At 31.2% G+C, this 27057-nt stretch overlaps 1 protein-coding gene across 1 annotated transcript in view; it reads left to right on the plus strand.

Annotated features, from left to right (window-relative positions):
- LOC143085463 (uncharacterized) overlaps positions 1 to 27057 on the plus strand; it is a 71204-nt gene that overhangs the window by 31099 nt on the left and 13048 nt on the right. The window contains exons 7-18 of the mRNA XM_076261817.1: positions 40 to 165; positions 7226 to 7351; positions 12855 to 12983; positions 15902 to 16021; positions 16751 to 16876; positions 19463 to 19618; positions 20161 to 20280; positions 21133 to 21255; positions 22824 to 22943; positions 23517 to 23645; positions 24009 to 24134; positions 26798 to 26920. Coding sequence (XP_076117932.1) covers positions 40 to 165; positions 7226 to 7351; positions 12855 to 12983; positions 15902 to 16021; positions 16751 to 16876; positions 19463 to 19618; positions 20161 to 20280; positions 21133 to 21255; positions 22824 to 22943; positions 23517 to 23645; positions 24009 to 24134; positions 26798 to 26920 — 1524 coding nt within the window. The remainder of the gene's footprint in view (positions 1 to 39; positions 166 to 7225; positions 7352 to 12854; positions 12984 to 15901; positions 16022 to 16750; positions 16877 to 19462; positions 19619 to 20160; positions 20281 to 21132; positions 21256 to 22823; positions 22944 to 23516; positions 23646 to 24008; positions 24135 to 26797; positions 26921 to 27057) is intronic.

Here is a 27057-nt window from a genome sequence, read left to right on the forward strand (position 1 = left end):
TTATTATGTTTAATTATTCTTTTTGTTTATCTTTTTTAGATGATGATGAATGTTTGGCTGGCATACATAACTGTCCAGGACAATGTATAAATACAGAAGGATCATATCTGTGTAACTGTACAGGTATACCCGGATACCTGCCAGGTGAAAACAGACCGTGTAAAGGTAAACAACTAACACGGAAAGACCATTTGGAATTTCCAAATTCCCAAGGACAATTGTACCTTTATTTATAAAATGTGTATACATCCACAAAATATTTTGATTTGATGACACAAAGTTTTTAAATAGAACTTTAGTCAAGTTTATCTTATCAGTATATATGGCAAACTAGCTAGCTTTTAAAGGAAATGACTTGCTATCTAAACTTTGTAAATCATGCAAAAGCGGAATGCATGAAAACTGATAATTCTACAAAAAAAAATGAGAACTTGCAATTATATAGTTATACGTATAATTATCACTAGTTTCTTGTTAGAAAGAACAAAACGCTTAACACAAAACAGATTTTCAAATATTTTCACTCCCTACACTTATATCGCCAAATATTGGCTCTATTCATACAGCCAAATATTTATATGAGTATGCGAACATAGCATTATTGAATGATGCCAGGGATTTTCCAAGATTCAATATGGATTCTTAATCTAATTAGTGGAAATCTAAACTTTTATTGTCTATGTATCAGAACCATAAGATCCATTGTATATGTTGATCAAAATATACAATGGGTCTTATGGTACTGATACATAGACAATAAAGGTTAACTAAGAAAAAAAGAAAATGTAATGCTATACTAGGAAACGAAAGCTCAGTCGAGTAGATCGTCGGTTTTAAGTTGCATGTCAAAGTGAAGATTTATTGCATTTAAAGTTCAAAGAGACAGAACCGATACCAATATTCCAAAAGAAAGTTTTTTAAAAAAGCTAAGGTCATCAATTCTTGAATAGAAGTGTTCCTACAAACAAATCTATAAAGTTATCTGTAATACATATCTCCGTAAATGTAAACCATACAGAAATGCCGTCTGTTAAACATTTAAAGATATGTTTTAACTAAATTAATACCAATCTTATATCTTTATAATTACAAAACTTTGATTTTTTCGGAAAACTAAGGATTTTCTTATCCCAGGCATAGATTACCTTAGCCGTATTTGGCACAACATTTTGGAATTTCGGATCCTCAATGCTCTTCAACTTTATACTTGTTTGGCTTTATAAATATTTTGATATGAGCGTCATTGATGAGTCTTATGTAGACTAAACGCGCGTCTGGCGTACTAAATTATAATCCTGGTACCTTTGATAACAATTTACATCACTGGGTCGAGGCCACTGCTTGTGGACGTTTCGTCCCCGAGGGTATCATCAGCCATTTTTATAAATTTCCTGTTTACACAACTTTGAATTTTTTCGGTAAACTAAGGATGCTTACAGAAACACGATTTCTTGAACATAGTACCAACTGTAAGATATATAAGCTACATCTACAATGGCTCATTTGATTCCGATACATACAAAATGAAAGTTTATTAAGAAAAAAGAAACAAATGTCAATTTTTACTTGAAATTAAAGCTCTAACTTGACTTAATAGTTTGATGATGTTATGCAGTTTTTGAGCTTTGTGTTGTAGTCAGAGTGGGCTTTGTTTTACACATGAAGATGTTTCCCTTCCTTACTGAGGTTCGTGGATCACCTCTGGTGCCCTAAAATAAGAAATATTTCCTGATGCACTTCGTTGATCTACATATCCATGACAAATAATAATATGATATCTAGCGATATATTGTTAAACATTATGCTAATACCAGGTCACTGTGTATGAATGTGTGAAATCTTAAACTATCGGCTTACAGGAAGTAACTGTTCGGCAGATTAAAAACTGGTTAAACGCTTCAACACAATATTATCAAGCTGCAGACCAAATATAAAATCATTCCCTTAACTGAAAGCTAAAAAAAAGTTTTCTACGCCATGGTATTTCGGACGGATGAGAAGGATGACGCATGACATACGATTCGAGCGATAATTTAACCTGTTTTCGCCGTTGTCATCGCAGGTTGAAAAGGATAAACTCATCAAAGATACCGGGAGCAAAAAAAAACCGCAAAACGCACTTTTCGTCTACAAAAGACTCATCAATGACGATGATATGAAAAAAAATTAAAAAAGGCCAAATAATATCCGAAGTTGAAGACCATTGACGGACCGAAATTTCGAAAGATTTCTCAAAATTCGACCTAGGTAATCTAATCTGAACTGTTGCTTCGAACAATTTTTTGGTGATCTGTAATGGTAAACGGAACACATATGCCTTCTGTAAAACATTCGAAGAGATGTCTTTTACTACACTAATACCAACCTGATACAATAACTTCTTTGTAAGTAGTATAATATCGATATTCCAAGACAGATGCTTCATTTAACGGCATACGATACAGTTTTGATCCTGTATTCAAATTTTCATGACAATTTGCATCTAGGCTATTTTTTACCTCATAAAATCAAATATGTAATAAAAAAATATACCTTCATGAGCTACTTTTTGAGTAAATTGAGGTTCAAATTTCAGATATTTCCTCAAAATACGGATTTGTGGACGTATTTTTTCGTTCGATAGAAATGCAAACCTTTTTGTTTTAAAATATAAACACGATCCGTGTTTTGTTAAATTATTTGTAATTTATGTGTTATATAAATATTGCATAAATTTGTACATTTATTTTTACAAATAACTCAAATTTATCAAATGATCATGAAAGAAGGAAAAAACGTCATTTTTTGCTTATATAAATCAAATTTAAAGAAAATTGTACTATCCACGTTGTCATGAAAATTGGTACCACAATCTTCTGACGTAATTGAACCAAATGTCATTTTAAAAAAGAGGGGTTCGTGAACTCATTTTCAAGTTAAATCAGTTTGAGTGATAAAAATCAGCCGAAAACTGCATCTTTTCCCGATAAGTCACCGTTTGACGTCGCGAAAATAACAATTTACATTAGCAACGTCATAACCTCCCCTGTAACTGTATCGTATGCCCTTAACAACCTGCCAATTATTAGATAAATACTAGTAGATAGTTATCAAAGGTACCAGGATTATAGTTTAGTAAGCTGTATGTACATTGTTTCTAAATGGTGTTGTAACATAGAAAATAAAAGCTAGCTATGACTACACATAAATCATCTTTTACTAGGAAAATTAAGCTCTTACCTGATTATATCATTGAACTTAAGCTGCAGGTTAAAGTAAAGATATAACACAACCAATCTCTTGTCAGTGTATTGTTTATTTGTAGTTCTAAGAGATAGAACCGATACAAACATTAGCCAAACTTTAAACTGATGTAAGAGGGGATATTCTATATAGTATATTACAAATCTAAAACATATACCCTTTTTGAGCACCAGATTGAATATGAAAATAAGAAGATTTGGTATGATTACCACGAGGCAACTCTATCCTTTATTGCCTTGAAATTAACAACGTCAACAATGCGTAAAACCCATATCCCACATGAAGCTTTAAATGGAACCGAATGACAAATGTTAAACTATTCAAACAAAGAAACTATCGGCTTGATTTATATACAAAACAAATATGACATAAAACAACAAATGACAACCACTGAGTTACAAACCCCTTACTTGGTACAGACACATACAGAGTATTGCAGGTTAAACAAGTTTGAAGGTACCAACCCTCCGTTGGACAATGGTTCAACACAAAAAAAAAACCTATAAAAACCAATTAACGAAAAACATATATAAGAAACTTTTTGTTTGTTTGTTTTTTTAATAAACAGAAATAAACGACTACCACTATCTCCTAACCTGGGATAGGGACTTTACAGTCCAACAAATTATACAAACCAGATCAATACAAAGCAAAAAGACTTATAAAAAACCACAGACCGGACGTTGCAGGGTATTTATACATCCCAACAACAAAAAAGACACCAAGTACATATCTGAGAGTACTTGCATGTACCGACCGTTACTTCAAAGCCACTGAAAAAAAATTAAAAAAAATCATGCATCTAAGACTCAAAAATCAATCAGTACACATCCAACATGCAATGGATGTAGTGTATTGGCCTCATTAACTATTCACAGAAACACATGGCCTTGTGAAGCCTGTTTTAGGTTACAAGAGCGCAATTATTCGTAATGCGTTTTCCATAGGGTACCAGTGGTGTTCCGTATTTTTTACTCTTGAAGACTACACCAACTTGGAAAAAAAGGTAGCAGTTCCTGTTACAAGAAATGCCAGTATTGCATTACAAACAAAAAAAATATAAAGGGAAATGAGAAGTTCATAAAGCGATCAATAAAACACATAAAACAAATATAAAGTTTGATGATGTCACGCTGTTTCCGAGATTTTCTCACAATTGAAGTCGGAGTGTTTTTTTTAATACAAAGATATGTGGTCCTTCCTTAAACAAGGTTCGTGGATCAACTCTGGTGCCATGAAAGATGAAATAGATCCTGATGTACTACGTACATCCATCTGTGTTCGTGACAAAAACAATAGGATACAATGGACTTGGTCGTATTTATCGATTGTATCTATTTTTTGGGGTAAAATACTGCTGATAAATTGATTTTTAAGCATTTTCTGTACTAGAATCGTGTTTGTTAAAACAAGGTCCAATGTATAAATAATTTCTATTCATGAGTGGAAGGAAATACCGACCACATGGTTATATTCTCTGTTAAACCGATGAAAGAGCCCGGGAATTCATATAGAAAGCAACTCCTTCCTAGTTGAAAATAGCTTATCTACTTCAATCATATAGTTAACTACAAGGAAATTGTTATTTTAGTTTTAAGTTCTTTGATTTTTTTCTTGTCACCAGTATGTCGTTTGATACTCAAATTTTAACCATTTTGGATGTTATAGTATTAATTTGTATCTTGAGAAACTGTAAGACAATGCAAAGATGGGAGATGTAAATGAAAAAAAGTCTTATCGATTTTTCGCTTATAAAGTTTCTATTTCACTCCATCAACATTTTGTAGAATATTTCAATTAGACCACAAGGACTGTAGTGACTGATAGTCGCACGCAGTGGTGCCGACATGATAGGGTATAGCGGGTTATTTTAGCGCGTGAATAAGTTACCGATTTTGACTTAATTAGGTATACAAAGTATTTTTAATTTGAAACCCTATATAAATGCACACGTGCAACACAGTTACATGGTTCATAAATATGATTTAAGCACTTTGTGTGTTTCAGCCATAGTGAACATTCAATTTCCTCTACTTATAATAACTTATGTTAATCAAGATATATTTTAATAAGTCGAATGATTTCAATATCTATCTTCCGAGCTACTTTTTGGAATCGTTTAATTCAAATGAATTATTTCATTATACAGTTGCAGTTAGATTAATGGTTTAAATGATTTCTTTTCTACTGACATACATAAATGAGCTGAAAATTATTTTCAATTGTAGTGCTACTTTTAAGGGAGTGTTTAAAGACCTTGACCACGCATAAGGGCCTCGCGCAGTCAGCAATTTCAACAATGATAAATTATATTTAAATAAACTCATCATAGATACCAGGCCTAAAAAGTATGAGTGCTTTGTGGTAAACTTTATTCAGAAATCTATGTTTAGAAAAATGCAACCCATATTTAAATTCTTAGTGAAAAAAAAACATCCTTCAATTTCCGTTACTATTCGACCTTTCGTGACTAATCTAAGATAAGCTACGCATGTTCTTGCAAACACTTTTATGCACTGTTAATACATTTTATTTAAATACCTCTGTACATCTCGAATACCAGATGATGTAAAATAAGATTAACAACTGGAAATTCCAAGGGACGATTACGTTTCAAGGAACACTGCACACTACCAAATAAGTATATATGGGTTAGAATAGTTGGATTTTCCTTACTGAACTTATATATTTAATTATTTTGATAAACGCTTTATGACTATGTATTTATATATACTTTAATATATCAAAGACATATCAAAGGGTCTACCGATAAATATGAATTAATGTGTTTTTCTCATCATTTATACATCAGTACGCGTTAATGTTTTTGTAGCTTCTTTATAACGTTATGAATAATGAACTCGTAAAGACGAAATGCGCGTCTAAGCTTATCAAAAAGTAAAATAACAAAAAAAAAAAAACTGACCTCCGAGTAAAATTCAAAACGAAAAGTCCCTGATCAAATGGCAAAATTAGATGAGAAAACACATCAAACGAATGGACAACAACTGTCATATTCCTGACTTGGTACAGGCATTCTCAAATGTAGAAAATGGTGGATTGAACCTGATTTTATAGCGCTAAACCTTTCACTTGTATGACAGTCAAATTCCATTATATTCATACCGATGAGTGAACAAAAGAAGCATAAAAATGGAAATATAAAATTTATCACCACATGCATTGCTACTTATATATGTATTTAAAATCAATCCAAATGACTGCACGTTGAGGTTCACATCAACTGAGTAGAGAGTTGCGTGTTTGATGTAACTGAATGTTACGTCACACAGGAAGAAATATAGAATGATTTTGTCTTTCAAAGTATTTTCAATATAATAATAGAACATAAAGACATTATAATAGAACAATAACATATATGGTGGGATGTTTTAAGTACAAAACTACGTCATATGTACTAAAAAATACAAAAGTAGCACGTAAAAGCACACCAACAAATATGAAAGATATTACAAACAACACATTGATATAAAATAATTTTGTTGTTCAAAGTTTTTTTAAAATCAAATTATAAGACTTATCTTTATCGAGTTCTTATAACCACTGGATAAATGTCACCGCTTGTGGATGTGTTGTCCTCGATGTTATCACCAGTCCATTAGAAGTCAGCACTTTATGTTGAAATGAAATGTCATTGATATGTTTATTTTTTGTAAATTGACTGTTAAAAATGTTAAATTATTCGAAACACGAGACACAGATTGCCTTTGTTGTATTTGGCTTAATTTTTCTAACTTTATGATTTTACTGCTCTTCAACTTCATTGTCATAATTTTCAGTCTTGGGGTGCGGATTTTTTTCGCTCTGTTGAACACCTATTGGTGGCCTTTGGTCGAACACATTCCCCAATTCCGCACTGAATTTTAATTGGAGGTATTAATTGCAAGAACTTTTTTTTTTCTCTTTTTTTTTTCTATTAGCAGCAAAGACAGGACAATATCATATTAATATTTTTTTATAGATTTGAATGAGTGTGAAGTAGATAATGGAGGTTGTGAAGACGTTTGTATTAACACCAGATCATCATACAGATGCAGATGTAAACAGAAAGGATACCGTGTGTCCGCTGATCGACACAATTGCTCAGGTATTTAAAGAAATTGATGGACGTATTTGCTCAGATTTCCATAAAAGTAGTTAGACATGATTCTTAAAGATGATGGACATAATGCTCTGGTATTCATAGAAATTGATGGACATTATTGCTCAAGTTTCCATACAAGTAGTTAGTAAATTGTTTTAAAGTATTCATAGAATTTTTTTAACATTACCTTGTGAAATTCTTCTAGCTATCCTACTTTATAATTGTAATAGAATAAAAGAGAATATTGGCATCGTAAAAATGATCAGCAAGGTCAACAAACCGAGATCACCAGACAATTTCTTTAAGGATTTATAACCAATAGATAGAGAGAAACCTTAATTGAAAAAAGTTGCAGTAAGGACAACTTGCACTAATTATTCTGCAAGACTGAAATCATCAAACCACTTCATATTGTAGTTTTGGTTCTTAAATAACAACTTTTAGCAGTTTTTGCATATCTTGAAAAACTGTTAGGGATTAGAAGAAATTGAGCAAACATTATCAGCAAAACAAGATCTATGAATAAGTCAGCATAGCTGAAATCGTCAAACGACTTCTTATATTAGTTATTACTAAAAATGACGATTTTACTGTTTTTTTCAATATCTTGAAAATTATAAAAGGTACAGATAATCTCAATTGAAAAATAAAAATGAGGAAAAGATTTATAAAAAGGGCAAACTTAACGTTAATTGTCAGTTAACTCGTAGTAGGAGTTATTGCCCTACAATGGCAATTTCTTCAACACGTTATTTGTAAAAAAGATAGAGAAAAAAAAATATAGAAGATAGGAAATAGAGAGAAACGGGAAACAGCGAAACGATCAGTTAGAGATCAGTTAGAGACGATACATTGCCAAATTTTAAGTTTACTTTAAAGGAGTAAGTGTTTTCGGATGTTGTTTTGTTTTTTTATTCATTGAGTTTTGGAGAAAAATATCAGCTATACAAAATCAACAATGAAGTCATGCTTTATATTAAAGTCTAAAATATTGTAAAGTAGCTATTGTTGAAGATTCACTTAGATCAAAGTAAGATTCAGGTTCTTTATTGCCTCTATTTTATTTTCAAGTGTTTTGATTTTGTACAATATCGTCGTCTGTATGGTATTATGTTTCACTGTTCATTTTTGGTCGTCTAACTTTTTTTAAGCTGGTATTTTATTTTCAAAACCTTTTGAATACAATGAGTGGACGTAGAATCCACCGCCATTAAGTTTTTGTTTTCCGGCACGTAACCCCAAAATATTATCCTTGTTAAAAAAATTTCCAATATTTTTTTTCCCATGGAGTCAACATCAAATGTAAAAAAATATCAAAGACAAAAAAATATTTTCCCACGGTTGGGAGGAAAAGGCTAATTATCAATTAAAATGGATAATAAGTATAAACTAATTGAACAAATAAGCTACATCCTTAAATATATCATTTGTTTCCATTTATTAGTACTATTACTCACCAATGCAGGAAATGAATGAACCCACCTGCAAAAAAACAACTATCAAATATAACTATAGAACATTTTTGGTGCAAAACTTGTCATCCCGTCTATAATCTCTATGAGTGCTCGTGATGCCTTAATCACATATATATTACGAACACGCATGTTCTGCATGTATGCAAAGTGAACATTTTTTATCCTTTTTTTTTAATTTCATATGAAAAACGAAGATAGTACTGTTATAAAAATCAAAACCAGGAGTATTGAATGACGATAGATTTTGTGATATCTTTTCGTCTGAAACAAATATATTTTAGTTAACTTCAAGACGCAAAAACATTTTTACTCACTGAAATTGTTATTTTGTTTTGATTCGACGAATTAAGATAGGTCGGATGAAAAATAAAACAGTAGAAAATTCATTGGTTACAATTTATTAAAAAAAAACATACACTATTCTTGTATTTACAAATCGGACTTACAATTCTTAAAAGTATGCCTATAAACGTTTCATAAGATGTACCAAATTACACATTATTTTATAAAGTAATTTGTAATTTTATAATTTAAGCTGACAATTTAACTAGGCTTTATGTAATATGTATCATCTCTTTTATTGCACTAAAGAAATAAAAGATCGCTATGGCTATCAAATTTTCTGAATTCAGTATAATTGATATATTTTTTACTAAAGTCACATTAATTTGTTTTCAACTATCTACTATTTTAATTTCACTTAACATCAGTATCTTTAAATTGTTAAACAGTTGTTTCTATTATATTGTAATAGTGAATGCTCCTTTTTTCTTTTATTGTGCGTTTGTATTAGTTCTTGGTCAGATCTGTGTTAAAGGCCGTACTTTGACCTATAATTGTTAACTTTTATATATTGTGTCTCTTTGATGGAGAGTTGTCTCATTTGAACTCATACCACATCTTTTTCTTGTGACCTTTTCAAGAAATAAAGTAGAACTTACATTTAAGGGCACTTCAAATGGCGTAACTTTCGTTAATCATAAAAGTTTGAAGATGATAATAAGCATGATATATAAATAAATCTAAGAGTAAGTAATGGGAGACTTCAAAGTAACTTACAAGTACCATAAGTACTATAAGCATTGATTTTGTCGCCCACAATTCCTGTTTGAATATAAAAATGCACAAAATAGATTGATATCCGTACATCATCATTTGTCTGTTCTTCCTTTTTGCTTATAATTATTAAATTACCTTCCGTATCAATAATTATAAATATTTCACAAAAATCAAAGAATGATTTTTTAGGAATATTGAGGCTGAAATACGAGGAAGGTTAAAAGAAAAAAGTAACACCAAGATGCTGGACCGTTGTATTTCTTGAAATATTATAGGGTTAAATTTGCTTAGTTTTTGCAACTTTTATTTAACTATTTTTCACGCCAAATAACGCTATCGTGTTCTTACAAATTATGGGCATACGATACAGTTTTGATGAAAATTTCCATACAGGCTATTGTTTGTCTGATTAAATCAAATATGTAATAAAATATATACCTTCATGTGCTACTTTTTGAGTTAAATGAGGTCGAAATTTTGTATATTTGCTCAAAATTCGGATTTGTGGCCGTATTTTCCCTTTCGAAAGAAAGACATAACTTTTTTGTTTTTTGTTAAATAATTTGTAATTTCTGTATTTTATAAGTATCCTAAAAATTTATGCATATTGTATTCAGAAATAACTCATATTTATCAAATGGTCATGAATTGAGAAAAAAAAAATGTAATTTTTTGCTGTATATTTATCAAAATAAAAACAAATGCCCTATTTACAGTTTTATAAAATTTGGTCCACATAATCTCCCTGCAAAATTAAACAAAATGTCGTTTTAAAAAATCGGGTCCATGCACTCGTTTTCAAATTAAATCAGTTTGAATGATAAAAATCAGTCGAAAAATTCATCTTTTCCTGATATATCACAGTTTGACGACGCGAAAATAACATTTATGTTTTATTACCTCCCCTGTAACTGTATCGTATGTCCTTAATAGATACGTTAACAGATACGTTGCACAACGATTCTAAACCACACTCACACACACATATATATACGAATAAACTAGTAGTTTAAAATTTTATTCTAAGTTTCATTTCTAATATAAAAAATACTACTGTATGCCTTTATCAGAGCTATGTTCAGAATACTCATTTAAATGTTGATCAATCAGTAACGATAACAGAAAAGTCTAATGTTTACGATGGCACGGTAGTATTTCCTGGCCCATAAGCGATAATGATAGCCCTTTTAGAATTTTCACCACTTTTTAACACTGCAAAATTTCTACATTTACAGTTAACTGAAGTACTTTCATTTTACTATTCAGAAATGAATTTGAATGTGTATCATGACCGTTTACTTTTTTGCTATTTTTAAAAACCTAAGGCCACTAGTGCTTTTAGGTCTTTTATCATGCAGTGAATACACAATTTAAAAAACATTCTCAAAAATTCATTTTCATCAAATTTCATATTTTTCTACACCTGATTCAGCCCTCAGTTTGGGAGGGTGTGTTCAGTTGATACTATATTTTTTGTCCAATCACACTGTTCAGATACATTGACTTAGGTACCTAAATTCTGGAACGCGAATACTGCAGTGTAATCTTAAGCGTAAAGCTATTTTGCTTAGGTCATCTTCAAGGACATTTTAATCTCTTTGTCTTCTGGTTTATATCTGATTATATAATAACTTTAGAGAAATTATATATAAATGTAACACCTCCTACTTGTTTGTCATAAAGGAAGAGACACGCGACTGAACACAATCAAAATAGAATTTTAAAATCTTTGTTTCAACTATTTATTAACCGATTTCCTTCATAAAAATCCCAATGCATTGTTCCTATTTTCCTTGTTACATAATAAGACTTGATGTATAGACAGACACCCAGCTGATATGATCAATTACATATTATCTCCAAGTGGACTCTTCCCGGAGAATTCAGGCGTTTCTTTGTTAGTCATTCTAACTTTGGAACGATACTTTAGTCTGGATTTAAAAATACAATGTATTCTATTTAAAATTATATCATCATAAGTTTATTCTTCCTCATAACTATGAATTTACATTCTTTTTTCATTAAGAATGGGAAGTGCACTTCACTGTCACATGTTATCGGAGTAAAATTGGCTTTTTTGAACTCGGAAGTCTGTCACATGTTTTGAAATTTAGATCAGAAAAACCACCTATTTTGTGAAAGTGAAAATATTTTGACAAAGAATTTTCTAAAAAAGACTAACATGTAAATTATTCTTCTGCTTTACCTTCGTGCAAACTACTCAAAAAGTTAAAATTCGGACATGTTTGAACTTGAAAGAGTACATGATAATTTGTTCCAGCAAGTAGTATATCTCATTAACAAAAAGGTTTTTTTCTCTTTCTGCAGCATCAGCTATAAGCTACTTAAGAACAGGGAACCTGGTATAAAAAATACTACTGGTTCCAAGAAATTCTCGCATGCAATACCTTACCAAAATAAGAAGATGACATAAGGCCTGCTTTTTCATTGAAACTATTATCATTTCACTATCTGCTATGGAACAAAACCCTTAACAGTCCATAAACAATGATATCAACCTAGTGCTATTAAATGAAGAAAAAAACAAAATAGTTATAAATTTTTGCTTCCGAAACACTTTTCTGAATTTTGTTTCATTAGTGATCTCGAAATGCAAACATTTGAAGGCAAGGCAAGTATGTCTACATAGAAGCATAGGATCTGTATAACGAATAAGGTATATAAAATGAAGTAATTAAATAATCTTTATCTTAAAAGTATCAATCTGCAGAGTTCCCATACAGTAATTTGAAAAAAGTTGAAAAATACCAAAAGGCCTTCAAACTCATTAGTCGAAAATAAACTGACGACGGCATGGCTAAAAAAGCAAACAAAACTAATAGACAAGCAATTGTACACAAAAAAATTAGAAAACTAAAGACATAGCAACACGAACACCACCAAAAACTGGGAGTAAGCGTATGTTTTAATCATTTAAAAAACGAATAATTGATATATTTTTTTTATTACAGATAGAGATGAATGTCAACGCTATGGAAAGAAAATCTGTCATAATGGTCACTGTGTTAACATTCCTGGTTCATTTTATTGTGAATGTAATATAGGCTATAGGTTTCACAAACCCAGCAAACAATGCATTGGTAAGTTACTTTTTATTGTGAATGTAACATGGGCTATAGGTTTCACAAACCCAGCAAACAATGTATTGGTAAGTAACTTTTTATTGTGAATGTAATATTTGCCCTATAGGTTTCACAAACCCAGCAAACAATGCATTGATAAGTAACTTTTTATTGTGAATGTAATATGGGCTATAGGTTTCACAAATAGCAAACAATGTATCGGTAAGTAACTTTTTATTGTGAATGTAATATGGGCTATAGGTTTCACAAACTCAGCAAACAACGCATTGGTAAGCAACATTCTCAAATTAAAGATTTTGCAATGCTAATTATTTCTTTACAGACACATATTCTTTGTATTTATGTCTCTCGTGACCCCTGTCATATTACATAAGATCAGTAAGCCGACGTTTACGGAAGTGATTGTTTTGTGCAATGTTACGCTCTTCTTTAATAATTCAAGAATAACTACCTAGATTGAATCTTAAAGGGTTCTAATTGATAGAGTCGACATACACCAACAGGTTATTAATTCTTTGATATTAATTTGAGGAAGTTAAATTATGTTAGATCACGTTACCAAACCGCAGAATGGATATTTCTTGTTTAATTAATACGAAATATTTCATAATCTCTTGTCATTGAGTTTAAACGGGCATTTATTACAATTAAGATAAAAAGCCAAACATTTACAAAAAATAAACGTGGAATGATTGAAAAGAAATAATATCAACCTTCCTTTTGTTTCTTGGACTAGTAGATCTCCAAAAAGAAATATCTACTCATAACACAGACTCTACATTATCAGGTTTTAACACGCATGGATCCTATGAAAGAGTATAACAACAATACTAAAGTCCAAGATAAATTCAAAAGGAGAATATCATAAAAACTAAGAAAATCTCACACCATAAATCAACAGAACAAGAGAAACACAACTACCATATTCATGACTTGAAACAGGACTTTCTCTGAGGTTAAAATTGAGAATGGAAATGGGGAATGTGTCAAAGAGACAACCCGACCATAGAAAAAACAACAACAGAAGGTCACCAACAGGTCTTCAATGTAGCGAGAAATTCCCGCACCCGGAGGCGTCCTTCAGCTGGCCCCTAAACAAATATATACTAGTTCAGTGATAATGGACGCCATACTAATTTCCAAATTGTACACAAGAAACTAAAATTAGAATAATACAAGACTAACAAAGGCCAGAGGCTCCTGACTTGGGACAGGCGCAGAAATGCGGTGGTGTTAAACATGTTTATGAGATTTGTTGATTCAATGTCTGTCATAATCGTTTTTTGTTAATTGTACTGTATAAATTGATCCCTTAGTATCCTTGTTTGTAATGTATTACATTTTTTTTTTATATCAGGACTTTAATTTATTGACTATAGGGTATGGGTTTTTTTAATGTAAAGGCCGAACAGAGACCTAAAATTGCTTTTATTTTCGTCATTTGACCTCTGGTGAATAGTTATTTAATCTATGAAAATAAGAATACAGAATGTATATATATATTGAATTGTCCTAAAACTAAGGTCACAGATTTTTCAGTTGAATTGCTGTAACATATAAAACTCAATACTGAACAATCGAACACAAAATGAGGGGTGATCTCCTGTGACCGGGAAGGGTTAACAGATCCTATTCGACATGTAAAACCCGTCGTGTCTTACTTGTCTGAAAAAAAAGATAATTACAGAAACAAATTGTGTGTTCGCAGAACGATATCACCGACAGATATTTCAAAAGGAGCAATATTTGGGCCACTTGCCAATGATTGTTTTTAATTTTTTTTTATATAACTCAGTGTTTACATAATGACAACTGTTGTTTTCTTGAAAGCCATATCACTGATTAACTTTTAAAGTATAACTATAATAAACATAATTTGACAAACATCTGCTGATGAGCAATTATAAATCTTTGAACATACGTATATATGAGACACCAGCCCAATAACAAAACAAAGCAAACTTATATATATTGAGGTCTTAAACAATGAAAAAACGACAAACTAAATTTCCTGGAACGCTATTGACAAGTTGTTAAAGTATTCAAACTTTTAAAGGTGTCAAACTGTTTGACAAAGGCATGACATCAATTCTGAATTTTCATTCCACTAAAACCTATGTGTACTTGGATAAAAAAAATTCATTTAATCTTCTGAAAGTAGTTTTATTCTTCTTTTTTTTTATATTTAAAAATCTTACATAATTTTTTCCTGCTAGTAATGTGATAATGCTTTTTCCCGTTTATATATAGTTCTTGCGAAATATGGGAAGTCTACATTGCACGTAAATATAATAAAAACCTTGGTTCATAATAGTTTTATAATATTCCTTATAAAGAACAATTCAAAGTATAAAACTAATCTGCCATTTTTTGTTTATATTCCCAAATTACCTTACGCTAACTAGCCTGTATTTATACACTAACGCAAATGTCGTTCTAACAAAGAATAGTAATGCTCTCTGTTATTCATTACATAAAAAGTAAAATCACAAAAATATTGAACTCCGAGGAAAATAAAAAAAGGAAAGTCCCTAATCAAATGGCAAAATCAAAAGCTCAATCACATCAAACGAATGGATAACAACTGTCATATTCATGAAATGGTACAGGCAATTTCTTATGTAGAAAATGGTGGATTGAACCTGGTTTTAATGCTAGCTAAACCACTCACTTGTATGATAGTCTCATCAAATTCCATTAAATTGACAACGATGCATGAACAAAACAAACAGACACAAGAGGTAAATATGTCAAAAAGGGGTACAACAGTCAACATTGTGATACCATCTTAATCACTATAAAGACAAACAAATGTAACAAAGAAGCACAAAAAGGCATACATCAAATTTAACATTCTACTTTTGCTTGTTTATTATACGATATTATTTATCTAAGACTTTTTCTTTGATTCCAAGATACAAATGAATGTAAAGATAATAATGGCGGATGTGAAGATGAGTGTGTGAATACCATAGGGTCATTCTACTGTGTGTGTAACCATCCCGGACTACAGGATGACAACGGAACATGCATTGGTATGGTATTATAAAACAATATAAATGAAGGCAATAGTAGTTTACAGGTGTTTAAATATCATTGATAAAAAAAAGAATTGATTGTTTAAAAGTAACAGTCCTGAGAGCTGAGTCAAACCATTCATATTTTCCTAAGAAACATGACTCAGTAAAGTATTGTCATTGTGACCTAGATATCCCATTCAAACGAGAAAAAAGTAGACAAAAGAGGTATGAGTACTTAAGACATTTTCCTCAGGAACTTGCATATATATATTACAAAAACAAATAAAACCATAAGTAGTTCTCCGATGTTCAAATCTCGAAAATCGATTTCAAACGTACAAACCTATATTTAAACAAGATAAAATTCTGGAAATTGCATCAACTCCAAACTCCGTGCGCTGAACAAGATTTGGAGGCACTTTAATAGCTTTTATCTTGACATCTATTTATTTCTCAAGATATTTATATGAGTTATTTAAGATCAATTAACTTTATTTTCCTTGTAGATCTTATTCTAATTTTCAAAGTAGTTTAACTTACATAAGAGAGATAACTGTAAGTTCACAATTTTGCATTCATTGGTTACCGATATGTCTGTTTCTGTTATTCTGTTATTTTCCTCTTACATGTGATATATTGCCCACAGTTTTGGTGCGTGACCAGGATTTGTTCTCGCTTATTTCGTTTATGACTAATGAACAAAGGTATGCTACTGTTGCCTTTAATATAAGTATTGTTTTGTAGATATAAATGAGTGCGAGGTAAACACTGATGGGTGTGAGGATATTTGCATTAACTCCAAGGGATCATACCACTGTTTTTGTGAAAAGTATGGTTACATTATTCACAGCAATGGTCGGAATTGTACAAGTAAGCATATAATAAATAACTTTTGACACGTTCATTGCGATGTGCAATACATATTTTCTGTTACATGCTTTCTGAGCTGTTATGGAACCAATGAAGGTATTAGCATATAAATTATAATTTATTTCTACCGACTTATTTCTATTGGTAAAGTAAAGTAATTGTTCTTTTAATCTATCTTTTTTTTATATAAAAGTGTTAGTTTGTTTCTGTTTACAATTGATTAGCTATTGGTCTATATTCATACCTTATTCTATTTGATTCTGTTACTTCTCTTGGTGTTAATGATAAGTTCTGTCTTATATTATCAGCTATCAATAGAAACACAGGGAATGAGAGTTATGGAATAACCGTTTCACCAATGATATCGGATATATTCCTAACGTCGTAACTACAATTCTCTTCCCTTTCATGAATGTGACCTACCGAATTAGACTATTTACCGGATTTGTTATAACATATGCAATACGACGGGTGCCACATGTGGAGCAGGATCTGCTTACCCTTCCGGAGCACCTGAGATCACCCTAGTTTTTGGTGGTGTCCGTGTTGCTTATTCTTTAGTTTTTCTATGTTGTGTCATGTGATCTATTGTTTGTCTGTTTGTCTTTTTCATTTTTAGCCAGGCGTTGTCAGTCTTTTTTCGATTTATGAGTTTGACTGTCCCTCTTGTATCTTTCGTCCCTTTTTTTATAAACATTGTAACAATTCATACACTAATTTTAATTATATTCTTGCAAACTGCGTGTTGAATGTAAAATATGAGCAAAACATTAATGAATTAAAACAGGTCTTAATAAAACAAAAAAGACAAAAAGGAAACAATATATAAAATAGAAGGAATTTTGACCAGATTAGATATAAGGTAAAGTCGCTATTGGAAATAATAATTAAATAAAAAAATAATTACCTATTATAATTATCAACCGTCCGCTCCTCATTCAGAACCTTGCCCAAACGTTCATTTAGTGCTTACCAAACTTTATTTTTATTTGAACCATAATATAGACATCATAAATAAAGATGCAGTGTATGATTATTGGATCCTTTTAGCTTGTGACATAATGAACAAAGGACCAGGTTTATTTTAGGAGAATAAAGTAAAATCACAAAAATAAATTAAAACTCCGAATAAATTTCAAAACGGAAAGTCCCTAATCAAATGGCAAAATCAAAAGCTCAAACACATCAAACGAAAAGACACAACAGTCATATTCCTGGCTAAGTCAGGTATTTTCTGATTTAGAAAATATAGCCTTTATCATAAAATTTCCAAATTGCCATGATTTTGTTTGATTAACATATCTCTTCGTTTGATAGAAATTAAAGTCAGGTCATTTTGAAAATATTTAAAAACGATCATTTTGTGCATTTTTCAAAACGATCATTTTGTGCATTTTCCAAAACTAAGAAATTAGGAAATTGTTAGTTCAAACCTAGGATTCAAATTTTATGCAGCTAAAAGTTGATAATGACATATCAAATCCTTAGACACAAAAACGTTCTTCATTAAGGGTGGCAGTTTAAGCAAATAATGTTAAAAAAAACTGTTAAAGATTATTAAAAATTTGAACAAAGCTGACACTACAACACAAATAATGCATACCTGATGGTGATTTCTTCGCCATTTTAATTGTGATGAGCAAAAAAGTTATTTCGTATTATTGTTATACAACCTTGTTTTTATGTGACATTTGTAGTATTTTTGGCCTGATTAAAAAACACTGCAGCCAATTTTGAGCCGTCGTGAACTTACTCCTTTGCAGTTTTTGTTACTAAAGTGTAAAATACCAAAAACACTGAACTCCGAGGAAAATTCAAAACGGAAAGTCCATAATCCAATGACAAAATTACGTTTTACAATTGTTTTTCAAAAGTTTATTTCTTCAAAGTTCCTTTATATGAGTTGAACGTTCGAACATCATGATACGCAATGTTTAGTTTTTGAAATCTAAGCTGGATAAAATCGAAAACAAATTCATAACGGGACATAAGATCGAGTTGCTAACATAAAAGAATGAGGATGGAACAATATAAGGAATTACTGTACAATCGATGACCGGCACAAAAAAGACACAGACGATGTTTAATTTTTGCATTAAGGACGTCTCTGGTATATGTTATGTAAATTGGCAGTATCGAATGAAATGGGAATCTTTATGTTAAGTTATCGTACAAATATCATAGACGTGTCTTTATATGAAGTGAAATCGATTAAATACGAATTTAACTGTAAGTCAAGTTACATTACAACACATTTAGCAATAAACACTTATAAATAACTCACATTTTTTTGTTAAATTGTCTACCAGAATTCTTTTTTAAGCCCCATTTATGGGCATTATGTTTTCTGGTCTGTGCGTCCGTTCGTCCTTCTGTCCGCCCGTTTGTCCGTCTGTCATGCTTCAGGTTAAAGTGTTTGGTCGGGGTACATGTAGTTTTTGATGAGGTTGAAGTATAATCAACTTGAAACTCAGTACACATGTTCTCTATGATATGATCTTTCTAATTTTAATGCCAAACTAGAGACTAGTTGCATCATGGTTGAGTCGAATGTAGAGGTTGTAACTTTTTTATTCTTGTATTCAGCATGCAAGCCAACAGAATATATGATTGACGAAAAGAAACTGTGCGTACCCTGTCATCCAAATTCACATGCAAAGGATTTCAATTCTAGTTCATACTATGATTGTGAATGTAACAAAGGATTTGTCGGAAGCCCACTTGATATTGTTCTCTGTGAAGGTAAGTGTAACATATAAGCATATAATCGATAACAGAGTGGATTCCGGAAAAGTTATTTAAATAAAGGAAAGAAAACACACAGATAGGTATGTGTATTTACAATGATTTCGTAAATATTTGTGAAATTAATCATATTATACTATAGTTTATTATATAAAATATTAGGTAATTAATCTAACATGAGGGATACTTAGCTATAAGCTGCAAATATGCAATTAAAATATTGTTACATTAAAAAAATAATTGTCAAGTATTCAGCAATTGGGTATTTTTATAATTTTACAAAACTTTATCTTTGTAGATATTTAGTATAAAGATTTGAATCTCTCTTTCTTAGATGGTGATAGAAAAAAATCGATGAGCTCATCCATTGCAAAAGATATAAAAAACAAATACGTGTCAGTTTTAACTTTGAAAAGAGCACTTGGAAGATTTGATATATAACAAAAGACTATTAATAAAGTCAAATATAGATCGAAACGTAAATAATGGGAAATATAATTATATATTTTGACACAAATATACATGTTAGAATCTTTCAGACATAGATGAATGTGCTACTGGCGAATTAGTATGTGAATATGGATGTGAAAATACTGCCGGTAGTGCCCACTGCATTTGTCCAGACGGATATTCGGTGCACAATGTCTCAGCTTGTATAGGTAATTTTATATAACCAGAGCATGTGTAGAATATATGAATTCGCAGCTATATCTGTCCAGAATGAGGACACATTATATCCGATGATTCGTGTAGAAAAAAGTGACCATGTTAAAATATTAATTTTGTCTTTTTTATGACTTCAATAAACATTTATATTAAAACTATTAAAATTAAAAAAAAATGTCCGATAGCTATAGTTCATGATTTTGTATTCGATACTCGATCCTTTCCTACTACACAGCTTTAAAATTATGGTTCAGGTGACTAGAATATTACTATCCAGTGAATAATACATAGCTAAAACGGTGATAATGTTGGTCAAACTGTTTTGGGATTACAATTTATCTTAAAGACAAAAATAGGCACAAACACGTCTTGCGAATCCGCTCAATCTTACCGTCACAATTTGAAAACGGTCATAATCGGTAAAATTACAAGTCCGACGATTTTTGTAGTATGTATTGATCTATGCTGCGATTGAATGTTGACAAACAGTCGATATATATTGTATCGGTCAACCGATTTGTAATGGTGACATGTGTTCCGCTTCGATTTCATTCATTTCGAGCTAACTAATCAATTAAGTTATGTGTAAACGTCATAGAAAGTGAAGCGTATTCATACATTAACTTCCTTTCTTCATTTTATATATTGTGACACACATATATATTCAAGATTTTCATTGTGGACCATATTGTAAAAAATGAAAGATTACTTTTAACAAATATTCATATTAAGCTTTACAAAATGTTAACAGATTAAACCTTTTTCTAAATTCTATTAGCTAATTTCCATGAACATGTTAAAACCCTGGTATGATAAATTTTAAATATCTATACTATTGTTTCAAGACACTAACGAATGTGCAGAAAATGGGACTATATGTGGTGGATTATGTCGAAATTTCGATGGTTACTACGAGTGCCTTTGTGATGTGGGATACAGGATGGCTAACGATAGCTACACATGTGATGGTAAATACATTTATACATCAATAGTTTACTGATGTCAAAGTGAATAATATATATGACAAAGCTATTGACATTTTTAGTTTATAGTTTCAAAAGTTATCTATAATTTTTGCATTTGGTGCAATGATATAGGTGCTGTTTAAAGTTTTGTCTACCACTTCAGAAATAGCATTTATCTGCGGGTATGACATTTGCTGGAATAAAACTATGAAACGAAATATAGCATTTCTTCATACAGATGCCTTCGCAAGTTTGTTGGTGTTTAATTTGCTGTTTTACAGTTATACCTGCTCTTTAACGACTGTATCCAAATCTTCGACATTTGTATATATTGACCTAGAGATACACTGAAGAGACAATATTGTTGAAATACGCATCTGATGACGTAAAACTGGTACAGTTTAATGGTAATACTTCCACTGGGTCAGTATCATAATGGTAGACATATAGATTGCGGAGGGTTTCACTAGTTCAGTAGCTCAGTACTTCTTATACCTACAAGAACAATACGAATTCTTCAAATTTGATGTTACACAAAACAAAACAAAAATAAGAAGTTATAAAAAGGCCAATCAAATATCATAAATCGAAGATAAACCGACAACATAGCAGCAAAAAAAAACCCAATTAATCACATCACAAACAACATTGTGAAAAAAAACACTGAGTCACACGAACCCACGATAAACCGGGGGTTGATTTCAGTCCTGTGGACTGATAACAGATCATCTTTTTGATGTGGCATTCGTTATGTTGTCAATGGCATTTAAAAATAGAGTGATTCTCAATTGACGATTCCGCAATCGCGGAAAGAAGAATATGGTTGTAATTATTACAAATATAATGCATATATCTTTTTGTTTCACAAATATTCAATAAAAGTTTATAAATACACCACACTTCCACATAAACAAGTCAAAATTAATCTGAAGGACAGTATAAGCTACACCTATAAGTTTGGTAGCAAATAATTAGTAATGTACATTTAATCACTAACTAGAGTGTTGTCCTTTTTGTAGTTGTTGATAAATTTGTATATCTTTTACTACGAAATTTGCCGATAGAGTAAATATGACTATAACCATCAATCATAAGGAATTCGTCATCGAAAAGTAAAATCACGAAAATACTGAACTTAGAGGAAAATCAATTCGGAAACTCCATAATCACATGGCAAAATCAAATAACAAAACGCATCAAAAACGAATGGACAAGAACGGTCATATTCCTGACTTGGTACAGGCATTTTCAAATGTAGAAAATTGTGGATTAAACCTGGTTTTATAGCGCTAACCCTTTCACTTTGATGACAGTCTCAACAAATTTCGTTATATTTACATTGTTACGTAAACTAAACACACACAATAAATAAAACAGTCAAAATATGGGCACATCAGTCATCGTCGTATAACAATTTCAAAAGGAACAATCCAACAGAACAAAATAAATGTGCGGACATACAAGCCGATGACATGATAGACAATGACACGGCACAAGAACATATAATTATTGAAAGATCGTGAGACTTTCTTTAACAATGGTGATTGCATATCTTTCTTTTGTAATTGTAGATATAGACGAATGTTCTGAAGGCTATAATTGTTCACATCGCTGCATTAATACTATTGGGGGTGTCCAGTGTAGTTGTTATGAAGGATATGATTTTGTCTCTGACAATACTAGTTGTACCGGTAAGATTATATTTTCATATGTTAAATAGGAATTAAGAATTTTAGTATTCGTATAATTATATTATATTCATTTCATTTTTCAGGATATTACGTTTGATATAAGTTTTAAAAAAAGTTGAAAGTGACAAGATAAAAGTTTACACTGTGGTGTCCTGGACACAGTAAAGAAGCTCTTTTAATGTGCGAAAATGGAAACAAAGTATAAAATAAGAAAATCGGTATATTCTGTTTTGTATAAGAATAATAAAAGTTTAAAGTTACAAGAGAAAAGTCTGCATTGTGGTGTCCTGGACACAGTAAAGTATTTTTAATGTGCGAAAATAGAAACAAAGTTTATAAAAAAAACTAAGCAGAAGGTTACTAAGTTAGAAGGTGTCAATGTGCCATTCATATATTACAAATCGATATAAACTGCTGACATTATTGCATAAAAGGAAATACAACGATACGACAAACATGTAAACAAACTGCATAGAAAGACTAAGCGATAGGGATCCCATTAAAGAGTGCTATTTAGACAGAAGTATATTTTGAACAATACGTTTATAACGATAAATATGAATTACCATTTAGATATCAACGAATGTGAAATGGAAGAAGGAATGAAATGTGAAGGTCAATGTATAAATCTTGAAGGATCTTTTAAATGTGAATGTTCTAGCCCTGGTTTAAAACTCTCATGGGATGGTGTATCTTGTTCAGGTGAGCTATTTTATCTTGAAATAGAAATCTTACGTCGAATTACTTTTTTAAAAAATGTAGTGCTTCGATTCTACGACTTTTTAACAGAATAATTTTGTTTTTAAGATTTTGAAAAGAAGTTCAATTAAATGACACTGTAACATACAATTATTTAAAAATGCATTCTCTACAAATGACTTCTACTACTTTAAAAAATTTTGGCAATCGTACTATAAAGAACAATATTTACTTTTACAAATTATGACTGGATTGAGAGTTGTCTCAATGGCACTCATATCAGATCTTCTTATAAATATGAATGGTTATTTTTGGAACTGAACATCAGCCCTATTCTTTATCTAAAAATCAAAGCTTTAATTACAGATATAAATGAATGTCAGGAAGGTGTCAATTTCTGTGATGATATTTGTATCAATACACATGGATCGTATGATTGTAAGTGTGACATGACAGGATATGTCCTTGCAGCAGATGGTAGAGGATGTGAAGGTATGTTGAATAATGTCGATTCTTTTATTAACTGGGTACCAATTTTCGTGGATTGAGGAAAACTTTTCGTGAGTATCTAATACTGGGGCTACAAAGTTAGGAATATGATAGTAGTTTGATGTGTTTGAGCTTTTGATTTTGACATTTGATTAGGGACTTTCCGTTTGGAATTTTCCTCGGAGTTCAGTATTATTGTGATTTTACTTTTGTGATATGAACAATTTCAATTTATTGATCATTTAAAATCGTTATTACCCTGTACCCGTGAAATCTACGATAATTGATATTCAATGAATAATAACAAATTATTAGTATAAATTTAAGGAGGCAATCAAAACCGTTCGTCAAAGAAAGGACGCTATTTTTGTTTTTAAACAAAACACTACACAGATAACTCAAGTTTAAAAAAGAAAAATCAAAACATATCTAGGGTTGAACTCAGATGTTGCTTAATAGCTAAGCAGTTCCTGGTTTACTTGTGCCATCTGTCGTATTTCACTTAACATAAAAAAATCGGATATTATTCAGTTATATTATAAAGGAGAAAATTATGACTTAATCATTTATATGTCTACAACAAATGGAACACATCTGAGCTCATCTGTGACACAGATATGTTAAAGCGATAAATAAAGGCAACAGTAGTATACCGCTGTTCAATAGTAAAAGAAAAAACAATCACAATGAAGTGAAATACGGATATATGACATCGGCCTTTCAATGAAGAACCATGTGATTTTATCGCACCGCGGGTAAGTTATAACGTTATGATTGATTAAACGCTGTCATGTGGTAGGAGGTTGGTAGATTTCATAGGGATTCATGACGTTCTGTTAATGGTGACGTCATCTATTGATGTTGTTGTATTTATTGTTTCTTATTCTACTAAACGCCGCAGACTCGGCCTACCGCCTCACCCCCTAAAGATTTTACTAACCCTCTATTTATACGTAGGGGGGTCAGTAGCAAACCATATAACATATAGTAGGAGTCCTTGTAAGCAACCCAAATCTCTCAAAGAAATCAAAAAATGACAATTTAGCCCTTAAATGTTGCTATAACACGAAAATATACATTAAACATGCAGTTACTGTTGGAACATTGTTTCATAAAAGGTAAACATGTATGACTCATCTTTCAAGACAGACTACTGGTAAGTCATCAGGGGTTTTTTTGTTTTTTTTTTCCAACTGTATGGCTTATAAAACGGTTTTGAGTTAAGAGTCGCCAACCGCAATATCTGACTTTGAATCCAATTTTTGAAGTATTGATAAGGTTAATACATTGAGGCGATTGAGGTTAACCGAAGTTCAAATCTCATAAATTAATTGAGTGAAGAAAAATCAATGAAATAAACAAAAACTTTGAACATGAATTAGAAAAGAGAGAAGATCTCATTGAAACCGCTAGTATTATTACACAGATGTAGGAAAATCTGAATCGCTATATATACAAACCTTTTTGGGAAGAGCATGTTTTGATAGCTTTTATCAATTTTCAAGGTATATTTACCTTATATTATAAATCCCATTTTAAGAAGTTATTGGAAATGCACCAACAAATTAGAACTCATTACCTTTTTCCGTAATTGACTCCATTGTAATTCGGGTTGACTTTACTTTACTTTACTTCTAGTCTGTCTGGGGTTTAATCAGTTCTTCGACGTTTGTATTTAGATTTGGACTTCCGAATAGTTTGTCACTCGAGCATCACTGAAAAGATTTCATTTGATTTTTTGTGTTTTAACGCCACTTTTAAGCACCGCTTTTGTGCTATTTCGTGGCGGCCAGTTTTTATTGGTAGAGGAAGCCGGCGTGCCCGATGAAAACAACCAACCTTCGATAGGAAAACTTGCAGTCCTAGTCAATCAAGGTTGGAGTCGAGTGCACCCGTACGAGCAGGGTTCGAACTCACAACTTCAGTGTTGACTAGCTTCACTGAAAAGACGATAGTCGTCTGTTCAATTTACCGTTAATGCTATTCCATTTTTTTTTTTTTGGTAGATTTCAATTAATGTGGCTTTAATATGTCGCTGCGATGAACGTAGGCTCACTACGTTATTTTTCATCCGTTGGCTGATAAAGTAGAGTGTTTAGTTTTACGTAATTGGCCCTTTCTAAAATTTACTTTGAGAATCGATATATTTGTCAAAACGTTTTCCTTGAATTTGTAGCTGAATGACAATATTTAGATTTACATGCAACTTTTTTCTAATTTGCTTAGGAATGTTCTTTTTATATCATATAATATATGCATGTTTTGTATAATACTGTAAATTTGTCAAAATCTGTCAAAATATGTGTTATGTTGGTTTCATAATTTAGTGATTTGTTTAGAAATAAGCCATTAAATAGAAGGAACTTTAAACTACACACATGATATGAAACATGAATTAAAGATAAGACTTAAAATGGCCCTGATGTGACATACATTGAGAGAGAGTTGCCTTTACTGTACTAGTACCAATTAAACAGGATAATTCAAACCTTCATATGAAAACCATTCATCCTTAACTGCTTTCTTTTTAGTATAACGTTCTTATATAGTACATTAGATTTTAGTTTAGAAATACATGTATATTATGCTATTTTGATTTTGATAGGTTAACTTAAATAAGAACCTTTTAATTAGATTCATTTCATTTTTTTAATTTTTTTTTACAGATTTCAATGAATGTTTATCGCCAATAACAAATGATTGTCAACAAATATGTAATAATTATGAGAGTTCTTACAATTGTTCCTGTCCACCTGGATATATACAGACCAGTGATACAAATTGTGAAGGTTATTTTTTTTCTTTATTTGTAAACAATATTAAAACACAAATTGTTACAAAGCTAGTGCTACATATTTTAATGAATGCTGAGAACCGAAAACAACCATAACACATCGGGAACAATTCAAAAACACAACACGAATAC

This window comes from Mytilus galloprovincialis, chromosome 8 (genome assembly GCF_965363235.1).
Source record: "Mytilus galloprovincialis chromosome 8, xbMytGall1.hap1.1, whole genome shotgun sequence".
In the NCBI taxonomy this organism is placed as follows: domain Eukaryota; kingdom Metazoa; phylum Mollusca; class Bivalvia; order Mytilida; family Mytilidae; genus Mytilus; species Mytilus galloprovincialis.